At 53.3% G+C, this 21432-nt stretch overlaps 8 protein-coding genes across 8 annotated transcripts; 3 read left to right on the top strand and 5 right to left on the bottom strand.

The window, feature by feature from the left end:
• Window positions 1-764: 764 nt before the first annotated feature.
• Window positions 765-1841, top strand: P170DRAFT_421128 (uncharacterized protein; the record flags this gene model as incomplete). The annotated part of the gene is made up of 5 exons (XM_024847343.1): window positions 765-824; window positions 892-1054; window positions 1135-1348; window positions 1620-1665; window positions 1725-1841. 5 exons carry the CDS (start codon window positions 765-767, stop codon window positions 1839-1841), a joined length of 600 nt encoding a protein of 199 aa, XP_024709717.1.
• A 2018-nt stretch (window positions 1842-3859) lies between these two features.
• On the bottom strand, window positions 3860-6284 carry P170DRAFT_452186 (RAD52 DNA repair protein RADC). Its single transcript, XM_024851250.1, has 6 exons — window positions 6186-6284; window positions 5815-6115; window positions 5651-5737; window positions 5403-5582; window positions 5170-5347; window positions 3860-5118 (listed from the first exon to the last, which is right to left on the bottom strand). Exons 1-6 carry the CDS (start codon window positions 6191-6193, stop codon window positions 4100-4102), a joined length of 1773 nt encoding a protein of 590 aa, XP_024709716.1. The 5' UTR covers window positions 6194-6284; the 3' UTR covers window positions 3860-4099.
• Window positions 6285-6464: 180 nt separating this feature from the next.
• P170DRAFT_432054 (uncharacterized protein) lies at window positions 6465-7914 on the bottom strand. The gene is made up of 3 exons (XM_024848179.1): window positions 7516-7914; window positions 7105-7448; window positions 6465-7038 (listed from the first exon to the last, which is right to left on the bottom strand). The coding sequence occupies exons 1-3, from the start codon at window positions 7598-7600 to the stop codon at window positions 6532-6534; spliced, it is 936 nt and encodes a 311-aa protein (XP_024709715.1). The 5' UTR covers window positions 7601-7914; the 3' UTR covers window positions 6465-6531.
• An 838-nt stretch (window positions 7915-8752) lies between these two features.
• Window positions 8753-10208, top strand: P170DRAFT_432052 (putative integral ER membrane protein Scs2). The gene is made up of 7 exons (XM_024848178.1): window positions 8753-8889; window positions 8954-9024; window positions 9086-9108; window positions 9168-9226; window positions 9296-9411; window positions 9472-9579; window positions 9644-10208. The coding sequence occupies exons 1-7, from the start codon at window positions 8850-8852 to the stop codon at window positions 10070-10072; spliced, it is 846 nt and encodes a 281-aa protein (XP_024709714.1). The 5' UTR covers window positions 8753-8849; the 3' UTR covers window positions 10073-10208.
• A 782-nt stretch (window positions 10209-10990) lies between these two features.
• P170DRAFT_442514 (methionine aminopeptidase) lies at window positions 10991-14488 on the bottom strand (the record flags this gene model as incomplete). Its single annotated transcript, XM_024850467.1, has 9 exons — window positions 10991-11770; window positions 11837-12115; window positions 12185-12430; window positions 12867-12953; window positions 13011-13172; window positions 13236-13499; window positions 13568-14163; window positions 14242-14373; window positions 14449-14488. 9 exons carry the CDS (start codon window positions 14486-14488, stop codon window positions 10991-10993), a joined length of 2586 nt encoding a protein of 861 aa, XP_024709713.1.
• A 454-nt stretch (window positions 14489-14942) lies between these two features.
• Window positions 14943-16061, top strand: P170DRAFT_343975 (DnaJ domain protein; the record flags this gene model as incomplete). Its single annotated transcript, XM_024843437.1, has 2 exons — window positions 14943-15136; window positions 15341-16061. The coding sequence occupies 2 exons, from the start codon at window positions 14943-14945 to the stop codon at window positions 16059-16061; spliced, it is 915 nt and encodes a 304-aa protein (XP_024709712.1).
• Window positions 16062-16262: 201 nt separating this feature from the next.
• Window positions 16263-17865, bottom strand: P170DRAFT_397831 (porin). The gene is made up of 5 exons (XM_024846194.1): window positions 17783-17865; window positions 17651-17684; window positions 17478-17566; window positions 16711-17418; window positions 16263-16645 (listed from the first exon to the last, which is right to left on the bottom strand). Exons 1-5 carry the CDS (start codon window positions 17828-17830, stop codon window positions 16496-16498), a joined length of 1029 nt encoding a protein of 342 aa, XP_024709711.1. The 5' UTR covers window positions 17831-17865; the 3' UTR covers window positions 16263-16495.
• Window positions 17866-18173: 308 nt separating this feature from the next.
• Window positions 18174-21165, bottom strand: P170DRAFT_505171 (asparagine synthetase B). Its single transcript, XM_024854266.1, has 9 exons — window positions 20866-21165; window positions 20696-20746; window positions 20609-20634; window positions 20517-20552; window positions 20419-20454; window positions 20208-20356; window positions 18890-20148; window positions 18713-18817; window positions 18174-18641 (listed from the first exon to the last, which is right to left on the bottom strand). Exons 1-9 carry the CDS (start codon window positions 20889-20891, stop codon window positions 18599-18601), a joined length of 1731 nt encoding a protein of 576 aa, XP_024709710.1. The 5' UTR covers window positions 20892-21165; the 3' UTR covers window positions 18174-18598.
• Window positions 21166-21432: the final 267 nt, after the last annotated feature.

Raw genomic sequence — 21432 nt, 5'->3', positions numbered from 1 at the left:
TCCAAGGGTGGATTCAACATCAGTTAGTTATGATAGACTAAATCTATCTATAACCTACAGTAGGCCAAGGTCAGATAAATCAGTCAGTTTTTCCACGTTCTCAATCATCAAGCCAGCGTTCAAATTTGCTACAAACGAGACTGAGACCCTGGAGTGGGCATGCTGTCAAACCACTGGCAGGTTTCCTCTGCTCGGCGTTTGTCGTCTTCTGCTACCACGACGACCAGCAGCCCATTACCTTTTCCCTCCCCCTCCACCCATCTCCCTCTTCCTCTTCCTCTTCACCATCCCCCACCCATCTTCCTCTTCCTCTTCACCATCCCTCACCCATCTTCTTCTTCCTCTTCACCATCCCCACCCCTCCTCCCATCCTCCTTTGTTTACATCCTTCACATTCATTCTCTTCATCAGCTGTACAAGTTCATTGGCATTGCGTTCTCATTCCAGGAAATCCCCATCAAGTTGGGCTCACCGAGCTGTGTCTCGGGACTCACAACGCCTGTCTTTCATTCACTTCTTCCATAAGGCTCGGTGTCTCACTTCCCACGTTTTCCCTCCCCGCTCCCTTTTCTTGTCTCTTAATCTTGCTTCTTCACCGGTCTGCTCTTAGGCCAGCAGTCATCTCCTTGATCCTTTCACCCATTTCTCACCTACCGTCTATCCCTTCTCGCTCTATCTTGTCCCCTAGCACTGATATCTCCTTTCTTCACCTGAAGTCTCTGATCTACCTTCATACTTTTCATTCATCTGAGGATAAAAAGAAAATGGATACGGAAGCTACCAAAGCCGCAGCCCGCGCAGAGCGGCTCAAGCAGCTGCAGATGGTAGGCTGTTTTCTTAGATCTTCCATAATTGCTTGCGTTCGCCAGACACTGACTATGCCATCCACAGGAGGACCTCGGGTCTGCTAGGCGCGAATATATCTCTACCGCAGACAAGAAGATGAGGCAGGTTTCGATGCAAGCTCTAGAGGCGGCTCGAATGTCAAATGTGCGTGGTTCGGAAGCACAACGCACCGCCGAGGCCAACAAGGACAAGCTCGCTGAATGGGCCAGTAAGTACGCCCACTCGGCATTAATCATTGAAACGGCTCTTGTGGCTGACATTGGAGGGAAGACGTCCACAAAAAGATAGGAGACACCGAAGATCTGGAAAATCTGGACACTCTCCTCGACGGCCAGACTCATCGGTCCCAATTGAACCTTACCATCCGCGGATCCGGTGGTCAACCCTACACACAAGAATACGGCAAGGGCAAAGCTGCGGTGTCTAAGAATTCGACGCACGCAAGGAATGGTACTGGCGTGAGTGCTTACAAACACCACCAGAGGACTGGAACTTCAGGCAGGTGGGTTGCGACTACTCTTGTATTGATGATCTACGCAGATTAACATTAACAACCATTAGTACTTCTGCCAGAGGCACGAATAGAGAAGCTTTCACAAAGCAGCCCCCTCTATCTCGAAAGCCCTCAGTGAATATATCGCGAGGCTCACCCAGTGGCTACCAGAAAAACAGAGAGGTCAATGACCAAAAGCACTTTGCAAACAAAGGAGGTGGGTTGTTGCATGAATTTCAGAAGTGTGACAGAGCTGAGTGCGTTCTCCCCTCAATCCCAGGCTTCAAAAAACCTCCCCCGGCTTCCCTGAGAACCAGAAGACCTGCGTAAGTCTCATTTTCTACCCCATTTTGCATGTTTGACCCTAGCCTGACCCTATGTACAGGCCCGACTTTGTAGGGGAGGTCAGTTCCCCGGAAAGTTTCCTGGCTGCGGCGCGCACCATTTACAATCCCAAGTCTACACAGGATACTCTGATGTCTGGCGGAATAATCTCCAGTGATCATAATGGCGACAACTCTCCATCAGATACCAAAAGGCCTCCGCAGAAAAAGCTCCATACTTCATTGAACGAATCAATTCATCGGCATTCTGATAATGGAAAGCCGAATTCAAAGCCATCATCCAAATTGCCCGAAAAGTCTGCCCCTACAGGCACGACTACTTCCTTGGGCAATTCAGTTCAAAAGTCTCTTGATAGCAAGGCTTTCAAGAATGACGGCTCTTCTGCTTCTACAGAGTCTTCGAAGCGTTTAGCAGAAGGTTCTCAGAACAAGTCGACAACTTCCTTGGGTCACTCAAGCGGGGGCATCAAGACCTCTCATCCAAAGACATCACCCGAGTCGACTGCGAAATCTCCCCCGAGTCGACTGCCTACATCCTTGGATCGTTCAATTAATGGGCCGCAAGCTGACAACTCTCAATCAAAACGGACATCCGAGCCAGTCAAAAACCCAGAATCAAAGGAAACCCTGAAGCTTTCAAAGGGTGTACAAACCTCAATGCCAACGGCACAGCCCAAAGCCCCAGTCCCTTCGAAGGAACCTACAAAGCAGCAGAGCGATACATTTAATGCTAATAACACCCAACAGAAGCCTGGGGTACTGCTCGATTTCAACACCACGCCTACAAAAAGCTCCACGCAGACCGGGAATATGAATGATCCCATGATGAGTCCTGCGTTTGAAGATCTTAAAGGTTTGGATTTTATGGGATCCAGCCCTTTGCCACAGGCACAGACCCCAAAGCAGGAGCTGTCTCAGCCGACTCCGAGAAGAAAACTCACCTTTGGGGCTGCTTCAGCAGAGTCCCAAAGAAGCGATCCTGTCAGAAATGATGTTTCAGCCGCCAAAACCGTTGTCGATGAGGATTCCCAGACCACCATGGATATGCTCTGTAAGCTTCTGGCATCAACAAGCCTTTCAGAAAAGCAAAAAGAAAGTCTTCAAGAATGTAAAAATGAGCTTCAAACTAAGCTTTCGAACGGCCAGCAAGTACCTACACCTGCACGTCCTGGAACCGAGAAATCCCAGTCAGCCAACAGGTCCGTGAGCACGCCAACTGGAAATAGGGCATCGGCATTGAGTCCGCCAAGTGGTTTGAACGTTGAGGCCACTGCATTTGTTCCAAGGACTAGTTTCGAAAACCATCGCTCGCCAACCCGCAGCATTGCAAGTGATTCCTCGGAAGATGCGGCATCTGTTGAGGATAAAAAGCCGGCAGCACGACCCGCATCCGAACACACCCCTGGTACTAGATCGCAACCCGAACATTTATATGGGAACCACTTGCTGCCTGGTAGAAGTGGACGTCCGGAGGAACTAGTAGTGAACAGTATGTCTTCTGCCTCGCTCCTTCCAATCCTCATTCCAGGTTATCCATCAGGAAAACCACCCACAATGGCACCATTAGAAATAGGTGCAGTGAAATTCAATACCCCATCCTATAAGCCATCTGGTCTGAATCTAACACGTGCAGCATTCACAGGCTATAATATGCCTCGGGCTTTTACTCCTGCGAGTACACCAGAGACCCCCAAGACCATCTTGCCCGACAGCATCATCTTCCGTCCACGGGCCCCAACAAATCCTATTCGAATAAGGGACCCTAATGCAAACCCATTGCAGCAATCGCGCTATGCTCAATCGTCGCCTTCATCCTCGTCGTCGCAGTCAACCAATCCCAGAAAGCGTGTCAGCAGTCTTCAGAAATCAATCCATGCCGTGCGCGATACTTAAGAGTCTAGTTCCCCTCGTTTTTTCTGTTTGTTTAAAATTACGGGCGATGTCTTATGTTGCTTCACGTGCTCCTCTCAACTGATAGAAAGGCTGAAAAAAGGGGACATGGAGTAGGAAACTAGATGCGTTGATGAATGTACGATAGGGCGGTCTAGCTCAATCTCATGATTTGTTCTTTGAATTAATCTTACGGTACGATTCCTCAGGCCATGAAGATAGACAGCGGCCAAACTTGCTGTCATGCCTCGGCCCTTCGTTGCATATGTATGCATATAGAGGATAAGGACACAGTTCAGATGTAAAGAAGCAGGAAAAATTAGAGAGCAAAAGCGACACAAGGCCAATCGATGCCAACGAAAATCAAATTAAATCAACAATCCTATAAAAGAAAACCCATTCCCTTTCCGTTGCCTTTGCCTTGTATCCCGAACGCCGAGTCACCATTCAAATACCGAAGAAAAATTGACAATCATCACATAGCGCGGCCATTGGGTATGTTCTCTTTCCATCCGATCAACTTCTATCATTGCTGACGGGGTGGTTGCTGCGGCGGTTGCTGTGTCGTAGAACCGTCGGCCATCTTTACTCTCTTGGGATCACTAATGCCAGCAGGAACAGGTCCGCTACCGCCAGGCGGCGTTGCATTCGTCACATCGCTTAGGGGAGGTCGCTTGCCATTCATATTCTGCGGAAAGCCCTGGGCCCCCATATTGGCTCCGTTTGATGCTGCTGCTGCGTTGTTGACGGCGCGAGGATCGATGTTGGGTCGCGTCAGTGGGCGATAGGACGAAGTTGACGGTCCCCTGTTCATGGGACTACCGATTCCACTAGCCCCAGGAGCGCCAATTCTTCGATGCGCGTCTGTAGATGGGTTCACGAAGTCACGGGTATTGTTCGTAGCTGGCGAGGCCGCTGCCAGCATGGGCCGGGAAATTGGTACGCTTTTGGTGTGGTCGACGCCGGCCGTTTTGCGAATGGACGGGCTTTCGGCATGAGGATCGAAAGCAGGTGCGGCATTAGAGACATTGTTCGGGTTATCCCTGATCATATCGACTGCCCGAGCCGAAAAGAAGCCAGCCGATGGAGCGGGTGAGCTCCCGGGAGGAAGCATGTCTTGTTGTTTGGTTTCGTTGGACATTAACCCCGGTTCTCGTTTGACCGGTACTTGACCACCTGTGCCAGCTAATGCGGAGGGTTGAACGGGTCTGGGCTGGCCTGGTGCTGGCACAGCCCTTGCGTTTTGGAAGTTTTGCTGCGGGTTTGGTGCCGCAGAGAAATTGGTTCTGGCATTAAGGGCAGGCGCCGGAATCTGCCTGGCGCCCGGCACCTGATGGAGAGGTCTTTCTGGTTTGGAAGGTGTCACAACCGCCGAGTCGGATCGCGCTGGGGGCCGAGCATAGTTTCCTTGGGGTCCTCGGTAGGCATTTGGTCCGTTTAGGGGTGTGGGTGGTTGTTGAAATTTCTGGGTTTCTGGGCCTATTACTATCTCGTCTGGATTTCCATTCGTAGCAACTCCAAAATCAGCTTCATCAAATAGGTCACCTATTATCGTTAGCAAATGCAGGGTGGCTAGGGGGACTCCTTGTTGCATACTTCCAAATTCCCCGTCAGCATCAAACGCTGCAGAATCATTGGAATTATTGTTCCTTGTAGCATTCGCTGGACGAGGGGGGAGATCGTCATCCTCTGGAGCCGGTCGAGGTTGAACGGGTTCCTTTTTGACTGGAGCGTAGTCGGGGTGCCGATGAAGCTCGTCGACGTCCCATTTTGCCTGCAAGATGGTTCAGCAAATGGGCATACAGTATGTGTATAAGATAAATACATACCGGTACAGGCTTCACTTTGGTAACTTTTGAGACATAATCTTTGTCGTAGACGCAATTCCCCAGGACATTACCGAAGTTTCTCAGCGCACGCTTGAGAGCGTCAGTAGTCCCCTCCTTCTTCGCCTTCTCAAACGCCGCAGCTTTCCCCTTGCAGTTCTCGATGTGACCGTAGCCGATGTCCTAAAAGTATTCAATGCGTGAGCTTCTGGGTTGGTCTCGAGTAAAGCTGCTATGATGGGCCGGCATACCTCATGGTAAGTCCCATCCTTCAAAGAGACCCTGACTATTACGGACAACCCCAAGCTGATTTTGCCCGTATGTTGACTCTCCTCGACCTATCGAGACAACTTGAATCAGCATTGAGTTTCCCAAAACGATCCACCCGGCCAGCAAAGGGTTCCATGATACATACAAAATCGATCTGAATATTCTGGATCGAGCTGGACCAGCCATTGAACCCGAACACTTCATTCGCCAGATTGATGCATTTGTCAGCAGACAGATAATGCACCCTTTGTCCAGCCGCACCCGGTCTCGAGGAGATGTATTCAGGACCGAGTTTCTTATCCAGTCGTGCTTGGAGGGTGGCGATTTCTTGGACCGTGTATTCGCTCATGCGGCGTTGGGGCTCCTCGAAAGGGTTTCCCGTAGCAGAACCGGTCGCGTTGGGCATCATGACGCTCTTCGGACCACCGCGATGTTGGTCACCAACGCTGCAGACGCGGTTAGCTCTAGTCAGGGTGGGTATTGATAGTAAGGGTAGGGAGACAGGGGATGACTCACGCGGGCATAATAACAATACAGTATGATCCCAGTGGTGAGAAACCATCCAACGGGTCCAGGAATGAGTTATATAGGAGAAATGGGTGAAATGGAGGAGAGAGACCAGGCAGCGGAGGAGGCAGACGCGTGACTGACCCGATAAGCGACACGCTCTTATCGCGACATCACGTGCACTGTCGTCACCACCGCCCAATGTCACTCCATTTACTACAATTCACGATGATTCATGGGAAGTTGCCATCTATTCTGGGTTTCACCCTCTAGAGTATCTTCTATTTTTCTCAATCTCATAAAAAAAGTTTCTCTCATTGTAACTTGATGTAACACTGGCCCGTAGCAGCGGAAATCACTGGATTACGAGACTAGCGCTGGGGATGAGACCAAGGTCCTTGAGAGACTCCCCAAAGAACTCCTGGTCAAACACTTTCCGCGGGAATGTCTGCAAAAAGCTCTGTACCTGGATCCCATCCTCTTGATCCAAAGCCGAGGCAACCTCGAAGAGAGTGGTGGTGACGGGGAGTGTCTTCATGACGTTTCCCTTGGACGTTTGGAATCTCAGTCGAGTTTCCGTGTACGCCGAAGCCGGTTTGGATGCAACGGGGCCGGAGGTGGTGGCCAAGGGAGCAGCGGCCGGTTGCGCAGGAGGCGCTGCACCAGCTCGCTCTGCTCGTTCCCGCTCGGCCTTCAAACGACGCTCTTCCTTGTCGGCCTCGATCTTGGCCTTGACGCGTCGTTTGGCTTCGATATCATCCTGCTTCTCCTTCTTCTTTTTGGCCGCTTCCTTCATTTGCTGCTTTCTCTGGAGCTCCTCCTTGGCATCCTGCGAGTCCTTGTTGCTCTTTCTTCGGATTTCCTGCGAAAGAGAAGGGTGTGTAAGTGGCTGTCATGCACCAATTTCGATCGTGAGGGATCCGCCTACCTCATTTCTCTTCTTGTCGGCCTTATCTTGTTCAGACTGTCCGGCTCGCTTGTCTGCCAACTTCGCCCGAAGCGCCTCCAATTTGGCCTTCTTTTCCTCCTCGGTCAATGGTGCCAGTTCCTCGGTAGATTCGGCGAAGTCGACGTGCTGGGTTTTGGAGGCGTGGAATTCGGCCTGTGCATGGCTTCGGAACTTCTTGCCACACTCGTTACAAACCAGACTTCTCGCCTCCTCGCCCGGTTGCAACGGGGGGCCCTCCTCCTCAGCGTCGTTGGATGCAGTCGCTTTGATCTCTTCGATGGATTTGTCTTGGTTCTGTTCGAGCCATTCCAGCGCACCTTGCACTATGGGCGGGGTCTGAATTAGTGGGGGTTTCTCAGACGACTCAAACACTAACTGGAAAATACGTACGACCACCACTCTTTGCCACGGCGAACTCTGCCCTCTCCTTGTCAAAGCCCATTTCAATGAGCTGGTCTAGATCGGAAGATCCCATTGTTGCACGGCACTCGATGGGGTTGGTGGATGGAAGGTGAAAGAATGCGATCGAGGCGACCGATGGACGTGGTGCTTTAGACTGCGGGGTAATATCCTAGGCGATCGCTTTGTCGGAGAAGTGTACGGGGGGTTGTAGAGTAATCAAAGAGGTGACGTTAAGGTCGGAAGAGAAGCTCCGTTGAGGTGGAGGTAACAAAGGTGAAGAGATTCGAGCTCGCAGGTGACGTATCGCTGGAAACGGTGGAACGCGGGAAGACCCGCTGGTATTGAATGGCCACCTTTTTATGCTCATTTGCCCACCGGAATTACGAGGTGATGTACCTGGCGGTGCAGTGATGGGAATAACTATAAAAAGGCCACTGGTCTACTTTTCAGGAATATGGCTAGTAAGTACTAGAAAGGACAAATACTCATATCAAGCATAATAGGTCACATTCAGCACTCTTACTACACTGAGATCTTGCCAATACTCCGCCGCTGCTATTTCAAGAGTCCCCCACTATCTGAGCAGCGAGCTGAGTAGGAGTGAGTACACGATGTCAAGCATGGAAAAGACCGGCGATTATCAACCACGTGGACGGGTTGTTCCAGTTAGGAATCAGTCCACATGGAGGATCTGGCTTCGCAACTGTTTCGCGAAGACCAAGAAACCGGCGAGGAGTTCACCAAGCCAAACTGGGAGCAATGGAACTGCAGCTGATGCAAGATCTTCATCACATGTATTGCCTAGTGCTCCGAGTCGGCGGCTCAGGAGTGGCTCTAAGAAAAGGTCCCGAGGATGCGCACCGGTGGATCCCGATAACCATACATCCGATTGGGGAAGTTGGTTTGGAGGCGGTTTCGGCGGGGGAGGAGGGGACTAGGGAGAGTGAAGCCTGCAGTCATTTATAGTCCTGAGAGTTAGGATAGAGTTGAGAGAGAATGAGAGAGAGAGAGAATGAGAAAATGTGTATGCGTATGTAAGTGTAAGAAAGAGAAGACGGCTCGTGATGACATCACCTGACCCTGCTGAGTCAGCCCGTATCGACACCTGAAATCGCAGTCACTCACGGCTTCGCTTCTCCATTCTAATAATAATCTGTTAATATCCCTCCCATTATCCACTCCAGTCTGGCCGGTCTTCGCCCGCTCAACCTGTTCCCCACCGCGCGCTCTCCCCTGCCCTCAACCCTTCGAATATCTGGTCTTGTCTGGCCTCTCTGTCCGCGCATCCCTGACCCTTTCGCGCTGCTGCCTTCGCCTTCGCAATGTCTATCATCCTCGACCCGCCTGAGCTGGGCTTCCAGCGTGAGTCCTGCCCGGGAATCGTGGCTTTCGTATCACCAGGGACATCCGTACTGATCAGACACAGGCCCCTTCGACCGAGAGGTGTGCCAGGTCCTGCACCTGAACAATGAGAACGCCGAGTCTGTGGTGTTCAAGGTACGGATGGCAGGAACCCCTCGAATCATTGATCGCATACTAACCTCGCGCTCTCGAATAGGTCAAAACCACCGCACCAAAGCAGTACGCACCGATCCTCTGTCCTCGTTTCGATTGTTGGATGACATCTAATTATTTCCTAGCTATTGTGTTCGACCGAACTCCGGCCGTATTGAGCCGGGAAAGAGTGTCGAGGTCCAGGGTGGGTTGTTCTTTGGGACATGTCACAATATTTCTCCGGGAGAGTTTTGCTAACTACCTGTTCGTTCAGTCCTTCTTCAGGCCATGAAGGATGAGCCTGCCACCGATGCCAAGTGCAAGGATAAGTTCCTGGTTCAGACCGTCGCAGTTACTCCTGAGATGGAATACTCAAATGTCACCTCCATTGTACGCCAATCCCCCTGAACACTCGTTTCCCTCACCCGCGGTTTACTAACAAACGCACAGTTCGAGAAAGCCTCTAAATCGGCGATCCAAGAGCGCAAGATTCGCGTGAACTGGCTTTCTGCGGAGGACTCCGAACCTGCCGAGCAAGGGGCTGAAGCCAATGGCACCGTATGTTCATCGGGTCCCACGCAACGTGCCCAATCTTGAGGGTACAACTGACTATTTGCTACAGAGTGTCCCTGAGGAGGAGCCCCCTGCCTACACTTCCCCCAACGCTACGTACGAGACGCCCGCCGTGGGCTTGACCAGCAAAGGCGCCAATGACACGTCACCTATCCCACCGCCGGATTTCAGCGATAAGCCCAGGCGCGAACTTCTTACCCCACAGGCCAACGAGGCTGCGTCTTCGAAAGTAGCCACTTCTCCGTCGAGCATCGACCTGAAATCACAACTTGCCGACGCCAACTCTCAGATCCAGAGACTGAAGGACCGGCTCGCGGACCAGGGCCTCAGACAGAGGAAGATCCCCGGCGAGACAGAGAAGTCCACCGCGCCAGCTTTGCAACAGCAATCCTCCCAGGCTGTCGAGGCGGGTGTGCCGGTGCAGATAGTCGCCGGCTTGTGCCTGCTAAGTTTCCTTATTGCCTACTTTTTGTTCTAGCCGCCGATCGCTTCCTCTGTCCCCCTTTATTTTCCTTCATATTGTCATCTTTCAATTCACTTCTGCAAACCGCTTCTGTTCCTATTACCCATTTTACTTTACAGACCAACTGTGTTCCCTTCTAAAGTGTTCCCTTTTTTTGTTTTCCATTTTTCTGCTTTCTTGTCAGCATCAGCATCCAGTTATGTGCTAAGCTCATATTCACTTTCCCCCGTCGTGGCTTTTCATTTCCTTTCTTCCTTCCACTTTATTACGAGATGACCCAAGTGGGGAGTAGCGAGTCCACTTCCATCATAAATACGATTGCAAAACACCCAACTCCTCGCAGGAACTTCTCAGATGCTCCGTCTGTATGCCCATGCCGCTGACCAACAGGCAGTACGGTATGTCTGCACGGGAAAAGTGAGAGCTGCGTTGATCGGGTCGGGTCCGAGGGCTTTCTTTTCATCTCTTCTGACGCTTCTTCGACTTCCCATAACTTTTCCTACCACCTCTTGTCTTTCTGCGTTTGCTTCCTAACAGCGAGTAATTAATGAGACGAATGTCTGCCTGCATCACTCAGACGCATGAGTCAATTATGATGACGCTAGTGAATGGTGTATGTTGTGTGTATGTATGTATGTACTTCCTGTACTGCTTTCAAATTGTATAATTCCATCGTGTATCTCATGGTTGCGTGGCTTTTTTCTGTGAGTGGGTGGGTATTCAAGGAAAGTCTATCTCGATAAACAACATTTGAAACACAGAAACAAGGTGAAGTACAGTACATCAATCATTCTAGTATATTTTGATACATTCATTGACCATATATCCATATCAACAAGACCCCGGGCACCGGTGAACCGACCATACAAACCACATAATGTAACAAAAGGATGAAGAGGGCAAGAAATGGGAAAGGAAATGAGACGGCGAGGCTCAGTTCTGAAGCTCGCTCTCCTTCCACCCATCGCCTGACTCGTCCGGACCAGCCGACGCGGCAGAGATGCCCTCGCCACCTCGTCCGTTTTTACTACCGCCTCCACCGACAACGCGGCCCCCCTGGGCCCGCTTCACGCGACACCACATGCCGACGTTCTTGTCCAGGATGAAGGTCCAGATCACCCACACCCAGCTGCGGTGGCAGGGCAGCGGCTCGTAGAACTCGGAGGCGATGCGGTGCAGCGCGTGCAGCTTCGTCCACGGGATGGCGGGGAAATCGTGGTGCTCGTTGTGCAAGCCCACGTTGTAGGTGAAGATGTTCAGGGGGCCGTAGTAGGAGTAGGTTTCTGGGGGCGGCAGCGAGTCGAGCGGGTGGGGCTCTTGCTTCTTGTTCTGCTTCTGGTATTCGATGGACTCGGTGCCGTGCTGCACGTTGGAGAAGAAGTAGTGCTCGGCGATGAAGTGCCCGGCGCAGGGGTGCAGCGAGCCGGCGAGGAACGAACTGGCAATCAGGTACAAGAGCGGCTGAATCGAGCCGCCAGAGATCCTGGTGAGGGCGTAGTCGAACGATAGCTGCACGACTAGGTTCACGAGGTGGATGATCGTGAAGGGAGGGCTGTAAACGAACATGGGACGGACGGCGTAGAAGAGGATCTGGAAGGTGCAGAAGAAAGCCTTGCCGAGGAGGGAATCGAGGAGGAATGCCTCCACGGCCGTCGGGAGATCGGTATCGAGACCGGTGACGCCGAGGGACTTGTGGTGGGTGAGATGGTAAGGCTATCGGATCGCAAGTCTACATTAGCATGGACTCCACCTCCATGTAGTTTTCACTCGAGCACTTACCCGGAACGCAGCGCTATAGGGAAGTCCAATTGGAAGATTGGCGAAAATGGCCAACAGACGATTGGCCATGGGAGACCGGAAGGCCAGGTTGTGAGAAATCTCGTGGATAGCCAGGAACAGGTTCTGGTTCGCCGTCGCACCAATTATATACGCCGTAGCAAGGAATTTCCAGGACAACATGGACGTGTCACGGAGCAGATATGCGCAGCAAATCTGCAGTGAGACGACACCCAGTACCACATATTTGGTCAGCGGTTCGGGTCCGCAGAGCTTGGTTACCTGTTGGAGAGCGACGACGGGTTAGAAAGGCCAGATGTTATAGGACCTCATTGGATGGTTGCACGGTACCTCGGGATGGGCTTTGATGATTGCCTGCCGTCTGGACCGATGCGGTTCTTCCGTGTACGTCCAGAAGAACTGATCCTCGACAACGGACTTCTCGGGGGGAGGGACTCGGGGAGAGGGCTTCCCATCGGCGGCGGAGCCCTTTGCGGCGGACACGCGGAGTTGCGGTGTGGGAGCCGTAGCGACGACGGACGGCATGGTGGAATGGGAGGATAAGGAGGGCGCGGAGAGGTTAGGAGGATGGAGAGACTCTACGCCATGGACGGAAGGCGAAGGAGGAAGGAAAGGAGAAGGAGAAAGTTGGTTTGGTGGAGTGATCGGAGTGCTCTGATTAATCGCAACAACGTGAGCCTTCGGAGTCACGCTTTCCACGTGGGGCTACCCGTCGCCACGGATGGGCCGATTTCTTGGAAATGTTGACTGTTTCCCTACGCTACGGCTCCAGGTGCGAGATTCCAACGGTGTCATTCGCTTTTAGGCATGTTTCTACTATAGACAATTCGTTCGTCACATCTTGGTTCATTGCGTATATCCATCCAAGTCCTGGCCGTCCCATGATGATAATTCCTTTAGTAATCGTCTCCACGACTGATCACTTCCTTCACGTTGGGTCGGAGGACAATGGTCTGCATCGCTCAGGTTAGTCCAGACCTTGGGGTCAATTAACAGGGTGTTGGGGTCCTACATGTTCATATTGGGCCGTGTACGAGCCCTTGACATCGCACAGCGGCGGGTAGTCCTGGACAATTCCAGATGACACCAGGTTGTTCAACTAGGAGACATCGTTAGTTGTCGTATCCAGACGCATCGATCCGCAAGGTCAGCTTACCCCAAGCAGGTACTTGTCCTGTCCCAATCGGTCAAGATACCGGCGGCAGAATGGCAGAGTGCCGAAGTTCTTGTTGATCACGTTCAACAGATTCTTCGCCGAGGACAGACGCAAGGGCACGGGAGCGGCGTTGGCATCCAAAGCGTAGTGAGAGGTTTCCATCTGGGACACACAGCATTAGTAAATCTGGGGGCATCGAAAAGACACAGGAGTCGTCCGACTTACGTCTTCTCTCACGTAACCCTTTCCGGTACTACCGAAGGTTTCGATGGCAAACACCTCGCCTTCCTCCATCTTGGTCTGGTCTCCGCCCTTCACAATGGGGACGCTCTTGCCCCCGTGAATGACGTGCTGGTCAATGTTATGACCGTTGAGGTTCCTGATACATTTCACAGGATGCATGGTGCCATTGAGTTGCACCTCGTAGCTCTCCATGGTTTCCTGGATGGCGGCACCAATGTCGCTCATGCGGACGTCGATACCCGCCTCCTATATCGAAACGTTAGTTCGAAGAATCCCTCGGAGGATAGATATGAGGGCGTTCGGGGCAACCATACGCGAATACCAGTGTTGGTGGCATCCTTCACGGCTTCCAAAAGCGGGTCATACACCGGGTCAAAGGCCATAGTAAATGCACTGTCGACGATCCGGCCGTTCAGGTGCGCGCCGAAGTCAACCTTCATCACATCACCCTGCTGCAACACCATCTTGTTGCCCGCGTTGGGGGTGTAATGAGCAGCACAGTGGTTAATGCTCAGACCGCAAGGGAATCCCATACCGCCCTTGATGTTGTCGCCTTCTTCAAGACCCGAGTGGCCCGTCAAAGCACGCACGGAATCCTCGATGCCCTCCGCAATCTCCGTCAAGGTCTGGCCGGGCTTGATGTTCTTCTGCGCATACTGGCGGACCTGACGGTGGACCTCGGCTCCCTGGCGGTACTCCTGCAGGAAATCATTGTTCATGCGGTCGAGGTAGCGCTTCTCCTCGTTGGTGGTCCGGTAAGAATTCTCATTCTTGTACTCGACAATCTCGCCCTCGGGGAATTGGTTGTTGGGGAATAGGTTCGCGACGGGGACCCTCGGAGGCGAGCTCTGGACCTTGGCACCACCCTTCTTCTTCTTCTTGCTCTTGCGCTTCTTCTTTTTCTTGGCAGCTGGCGGAAGATAAAGAACCGAGATCAGCGCATGGTGGGGGAGGACCCGATCGGGAGGTCAATATCCAACAAACATACCTCCGTTGGCAGCACCTTCGGCCGCAGGGACTCCATCATCAGCGTCGTCATCGGAATCATCGTCTGCCTCTCCGGCTTCGGCCTGACCAGCGGCGGGAGCGTCGGCCTTGACGTCGCCGCTCTGACCGTTCACTGCAAGAATCTTATCAGTTGAAAAAAGTTCGGAGTCGAACCGGTGGGGGAAAAGGGAGCCGCATAGCCACTTACGGTCAAGCTTCTGCAGGTTCTCACTAGCCTGAGCAGCCATGGTTGGATGAGAAACAGCAGGCGGGGAGTGGTTGGGGACGGACAGACTTTGGCGAGCGGAAGAAAGAAAAATGAGGGGAAAAGCCGAAGAGTCGGGATTTCAGGCGCCAAGACTGACTTAATCAAGAGGCCGACTTGCTACGCCTTGTAACTACGGACGCTGGGGGGCCTTTTGGAGGCCCGTTTCTTTCTTACGCTCAGAATTCGCATGCCATCACATCCATTCGGTCGGTGGCATAACCGTCCCCACCGGACACGCCCTCCTGGCCCTCTGGACGGCGACCCTCGTTTCTAAGGCACCGATGACGCAGGCCGATCAGCGGAATTCCACTCGTGCCTTCTTGCCTCGTTGCCTCAGTCCCTCCGCTCTCGCTCAGGCTCTCTCCGTCTGCCTCTCCCCTCTACTTCTCGTCATCTCCCCCAGTTCTCAAATGTGAACCCTTCTCATCACCGGCATGCTATTCTCCCGCGTGAGGACCGTCCCTCGACTCCGGATTGCCCCTCGCAGTAGTCGTCGCCAGTCGCCTCCTCCCAAGCTCGCAGCCACCTTTTCTACGACTGCCTCCTTTCGCTATGCAGCCCACCGAGAACCCAATTACTATGACATCCTGGGAGTCCCGGTGACGGCATCGGGAGCGGAGATCAAGAAGTGAGCAGCACAGTCCTTCCAGCCCCTTGTACATGGCCTGCCAAACGCTGGTCCTCGCGTGACCATCGTCGAAGAACCCAGAGATCTTATCTGATCTCCCACCATTCCACACTGGCTTGCTTACCACCCACCGTCAATCCCAATGGCAACGTCATTTGAGAAATAGCCCCTACTAATCCTCGCTCCTTCTCTTCCCAATGATAGACAATTCTACTCCCTCTCCCTTCGCCACCATCCCGATCGCAACCGTGACGATCCCACCGCCTCCGAACGCTTCGCCCGCATCTCCTCCGCCTACAATGTCCTCGGCAACCACACCAAACGCGCCACCTACGATCGAGACCACGGCATCCTAGCCCATCATATGTCCACTCACAGCACCGCTGCCCCCGGCCAGCACCCCATGGGCAGTTATAGCAGCCACAGCGCCAATCTCCATAACACAGGGGCGTCGTACGCCGGGTCCCGACCCGCCAGCGGCCTCAGTAAGCGACGCGGTCCCTTCCGGGGTCCGCCACCCAGTTTCTATGCCCACGGGGGCTATGGGAATCGGAAACCGCCACCCGGGGCCGGGTTTGGGGCCGCTGGTGCTGGTGGTGCCGGTGCCGGTGCTGGAGCAAGTGGTCGTGTGCACGAAGACGATCCCACGTCATTCATTGATCGGAATCCCGTGTATCATTTTAATGCTCGGGGCCATCACCGCACGCAGACGGCGGAGGATGTTCGGCGACAGCAGCGCCGGTCTCGCGAAATGGGATCGGCGACGACCGACCAGTACATCGGCACCTCGGGGGACTTTGCCATGCGCTTCATCGTGGTCTGCGGGATGCTGGTGGTGACGGCTGGCCTGGCGGGTATAACTCGATCCTCGGCGGAGAAAGGTAGCAGGGTAGGCAAGCCCATTGCGCGTCGGAAAGAAGAATAGATCTTCTTGAGTTCCTCGCTTCCTCTGGAGAATCAACCTCAGACCAGTGTCTTTGGTAGACCAAGGGACTTTTGTATGACTTTGCGCTGAGTGCATTTCCATCACCAATGCACGGCGCATGATCTTTGGTTCAATGTACATAGAATATATAATTCATTACTAGATTCCTCACATATTCTAACTCGGACCATCCCTCGAGCTCAACAAAGAAAATGTAGACTTGATTGATATACAGTTATCGTCCATGGCTACGATACATAATTAAATAGAAATGACATTCAGTACCGACCCACTCACTCCAGAATGTCCCTCCTCTTCAGACGCAATCCTGACGACATATCTAGCAATTATTTATGTTTCAAAATCTGCGATCCTCAGGCTATATGGAAGTTCCCAAGAGCAAACGGGGCGCCAATGATATATGGAGGCCACGCTTAAGCCTCGAAGGTGAAGCTGGCACCGACCTTGTGGGCAGCCTGGTTGAGGTTCTGGGTATCGAAGGAAGCACCAAGGCCGAGGGTGACACCGGGGCGCAGGAGAACGTTGTAGGCCAGAGCGGCAATACCGCGGTCGTTGATCTTGGCCTGTTCATCGGAGATTGATTAGTCTTGTCTTGGGGGTCTATCTATCGGGCTAGAAGATCACTTACCTTGGCGAAGGAAGAGGGGTCCAGGCGGTACTTGCTGGCAACCTCAAGGCCGACGGAGTTGCCGACCTTGGAGTCCCAGGTGGCCTTGGCACCGGCCTCGACCTGAGCGTTAACGCGGTGGTAGTAGCTGGCGGCGAAGACGCTCAGGTTGTTGCTGGCGGTGATGGCAGCGGTGTACTGGGGAACGCTGTAGCCAACGGCAGCGGAGTACTTGGTGATGGCAGCCTTCTGGACGTCGTAGCCACCCTCAGCACCGACGAGGAAGCCCTCGTGGCCCAGGACAGCGTCGAAGTTGGCGGAGGGGCCGTTGAGCAGGTCGAAGAAAGCACGGGCGTGCAGGTTGGGCTGCTTGAAGTGGAGGTTGAGCTTGGCGCCCTTGGACTGCTTAGCGGGCTGGTACTGGGTCAGGATCTCAGCCTTCAGGCCCTTGGCGATGTTGTTGTCCAGCTCGAGCTTGGTGTCGAGGGCGTTGGCAGTAGTCCAAGCCTGGGTGAGGGTGAGGCCTGAGCGAGGACGAAATATTAGCCTGACTGCGTGATCGCTGATTCTTGAAGTGAAGAAGAATAGAAGCCGCTTGGACGAGACCAGACCGCATGAAACCATGAAATTCATGGGCTTAGACTCGCGCAGCGGTGTGCAATTGGGGTCAGGTGGTTTGCGTCGTAAGGGGCGTTTACCAGTAGGCTTGTCGACATATTTGGCCTCGAGCTATTCAGAGAGACCTGTCAGAGGCGGGTTGGTGTCGCATGTGAATTGGGGACACTTACAGAGCCGGCAATGGGACCCTCGTGGGCGGACTTGCCCTTGACGTTGAAGGTGACGCCATTGGGGGCCTTGGACTTGACCTCGAGGCTGGCTAAAGAACTCCGTTAGTTAATGCGCTCTAAATTTAAATGCTCGATCGCAATGGCGGACGGAGGAAAGGCGAGAAGATACATACCAGCGGAGGTGTGGTAGAAATCCTTGTTCAGGAGCTGTTGCGCCGGTGGTTAGCACGAAAATCCCTTCCCGAGGAGCTGTCCCCAGCCAAGTTGGACAGCAGGCAAAGGCCAGAGTGAAATTCAGAGCATACATCATTGGCCGCCTTGGCGATGTCGGAGAAAGCAGCAGGAGCAGACATTTTGAAGAGGGGGGGGGACGAAGAGAGGATTACGTCGGAATGAGAATGGAAGCAGGAAGGATGATGGAGGGGAGAGGGAAGGAAGGAGAGAAAAGCGATGGGGAACCGGGCAAGGAAGAGCGTGAGGTTGAGTCGCCAAACAATGGGGAAGCCACGGGAAATGCCTGCCGCTCTGATTGGCTGCCGCCCGCCTGCCGGCAAAAGCCGCAAAGTCCCGTGACGTCGATGCCTGGCAGCCTGGCAGCCTGGGGCCGGTCTCTGACTAAGGCCCGCGGGATGCCTGTGCGCTTGCATGGACCAGCGGTTTGTTGGCACTTCTTCGCCGTGTCTTCTCGTCTTACCTCCTCCCTCCAGGGGTTTTCTCTCAGACTGCCTGCCTACAACTTGACCGCTGCTCCGTTCGGTTCACAGTCCTACGCAACAGCCTGAATCGGTAGACTCATCCATGGGTTCCTGACCGATCCAGCCCATGATCACCACCACCAAAGAACTTAATTCAGCCTTAGTTTACGAACACTAATCATGGTCAAGGTTTGTACACCTACTTCGGGGATTCTTTCCCCGCCTGATATTCACCCCTAGAAATGAGGAAAATCAATTATGTTTTGGTTTCCCGGGAGACGAGACCGATCTCATCGGCCTCGCCCCGGGCGGAATAACGCTTTTTTGATGTCCCAAATTGAGCATCTCAGGTAGTAACGAATCTATGCATGCTTCTATGCCAAAAGTCCAGACCTAACCCAGGTAGCATCCCAACATTCATACATTTTACTCGGCACTGTCGTACTTGGCGTTGTGGGTGGAAATGGCTCTGAAGACGCAACGATCAGCAACTCTTCCGAGGGACAAGGCTTTGAAATCGGCGCCATGAACAGTACTCACCTGCCACTGGGATCGGTCTGTTTCGACCATTTGGGAACCCAACGCTCGACCGTGCCGGCGCAGTAGGGCGGGAAGTGCTCGTCGAACATCGTGCGGTACCAGTACCTGTTTCAAGACAGTCAGTCACGTCCGACCATCTCACTCGCTGCGTCCTATTCAAAAAAGGCAAAAACATACGCTTCCTTGGTGTCGGGAATGTCGTCGCCCCACTCGGGCTTGGGGTTCTTCATCATCTCGTCGGTGACCTGCAACTCAGCCTGGTCCTTGAGACCATCGATCCAGCTGTAGCCAACGCCGTCGCTGAACTGTTCCTTCTGGCGCCAGAGGATCTTCTCGGGCAGGTACGGCTTGTTGTCCGGCTCATCGGTGGTGTCAAACGCCTTGCGCAGGATGTACTTCTCGATACGGTCCTTGGTGATCATCTTGTCCTTGGAATCCGTGCCCATGGTAACCTCGAGGAACTCCTTGTCCAGGAAAGGAACACGGGCCTCCAGACCCCAGGCGGAAGTGGACTTGTTCGCGCGGAGGCAGTCCGCCAAATGCAGGTTCTTCACTCTCCGGACGGTTTCCTTGTGGAACTCCTCGCGGTTGGGGGCAGCGTGGAAGTAAAGGTAGCCACCGAAGATCTCGTCGCTACCCTCTCCGCTCAGAACCATCTTGACACCCATGGCCTTGATCTTCCGGCTCAGCAGGTACATGGGGGTGGATGCACGGATGGTGGTGACATCATACGTCTCCAGGTGGTAGATGACATCCGACAGAGCGTTGAGACCATCCTCGATGGTGAAGGTGAAGGCGTGGTGCTTCGTTCCCAGGAACTTGGCGACCTCGAGGGCGGCTTCCGTGTCCGGGGCACCGGGAAGACCGATGGAGAAAGAGTGCAATTGCTGGAACGTAGTGACGCTGGACAACTCGTTGCTGTCATCGATACCAACCAGCTCGGAGTCGCCGGTCTGGTTCGCAAGCGCCTGTTTGGCGGCTTCTTGCGAGCGCAGGTTCTCACGCTGGGCAATGGAGGCAACCAAGCTGGAATCCAGACCACCGGACAGCAGGACACCGTAGGGAACCTCAGCCATCAGACGCTTCCGCACCGACTTCTCCAAGGAATGACGGATGACCTTATAGTCGACGGGGGTGGAGGGAATCTTCTCGGCGTCCCACCAGTTGGGCTCGAAGTACCGCTTCATGGCGCCGGTCTTGGAGTCATAGACGTGGCCAGGAGGGAAAGCCTCAATCTTGTCGCAAACGGGGTGCAGCGACTTCAGCTCGGAGCCGAAGAAGACGGCACCGGGAGTCTGAGAAGACCAGCCGATGTAGAAGCTGGTGATACCAATGGGGTCGCGCGCGGCGATAACTCGGTCCTCCTTCTTGTCATAGAGAACCCAGGAGAACATGCCGTCCAGGAACTTGGGGGCATCGAGGCCATGTTCCATGTACTAACGCTCGTCAGCCTCTCGTTATACGTCCCAAGCCTTCCAAAGTCCGATGTACATACCAGAGGGATGATCACTTCGCAATCCGAGTGGGTCTTGAAGGTATATTGGGTCTTGAGGTGCTTCCGCAGAATACGGTGGTTATAGATCTCGCCGTTAACGGCCAGGGCAAGGGAGCCATCGTCGTTGACCAGGGGCTGGGCGCCGGAGTCTTTGTGGAAAAGGGTGTTAAACGAGCAAACTCGGCAGCGGGACTCTTGGCATAGTACGTACCGACACCGACGATACTCAGACGCTCGTGGGCAAGGACTGCCGAGGGAATTAGCTTTCCAACCGAGGAAGCAGTGTCTGGTCGTTAAAGGTGGACTCACCGGTTCCCTGAGTTCCCTCGGAAATGAAGTTTCCACCTGTTGTCGTTCTGTTAACATGCAATGACGGTATACCCAGCACCAATGTGACTCACTCCAATCGGGACCGCGATGGCGCAAACTAACAAAAGAAAAAGGGTCAGTCCAGAACTCTGCCATTTGGCAAGAACAGGGAAACTTACGCCTTGGCCATGCGCAAAGCCGTCGGCTTGAATTTTTGCACATCGGGGTGCCTGTCGAGGAGGTGGTCAGCGCGAATGACACTATACTAGAGGCGATCCTCTTCTGCCCCGGAATTTCGCGGGGGTTGACCGAGCATCGACGGAGGCGACAGAGAATGAGTGAGACCTACCGGTGACACGCGAAGATACCACACATGCTGGCTACAAGCAATTGACTGCACACGAGCACGAGAAAAGACAGCAGGAGCAGCAGCCGGGGAAAGCGAGCAGAGAAGAGTGGAATTAACTAAGCGGGAAGAGCGAGGGAGAAGGAAAGGTTTAAATTGTTCGGCGGGGCGGGAAACGGAATCGAGGGGCGATTTCGGCCACAAATCTTTCGACTGACTCACCGATAAGATAACCGCTCTCGGCCTTTCTGGTCGTCCCTCATCCGGATACTACGTGAGATGTCGGCAGCATCTAAATTCACGACTGGAAGAAAAAAAAAAAATAAAAATAACAATAAAAATAAAAATAACCTATCATACTCAGTTGATCAAGCCTCTGCCTACAAAGCTTTGTTAATATGCCAAGTCATAACCTAAGAGTTAGCAACGAAGGATAGCTCAACCCAGAGGGTTGCAATCCTCGAACTAAGCCTGACTGGTATGTGAAAGACACCAAGACGACATCTTGTTCTACAACGAACTATCAGAAGATAGTGTCTCTGATCACCGACGAAGTCCTCATGGGCCTTT

Source organism: Aspergillus steynii, assembly GCF_002849105.1.
Source record: "Aspergillus steynii IBT 23096 chromosome Unknown P170scaffold_1, whole genome shotgun sequence".
NCBI classification, from domain to species: domain Eukaryota; kingdom Fungi; phylum Ascomycota; class Eurotiomycetes; order Eurotiales; family Aspergillaceae; genus Aspergillus; species Aspergillus steynii.
Note: the sequence above shows the minus strand (reverse complement) of the source record. Positions and strands in the feature narration are given on the sequence as shown.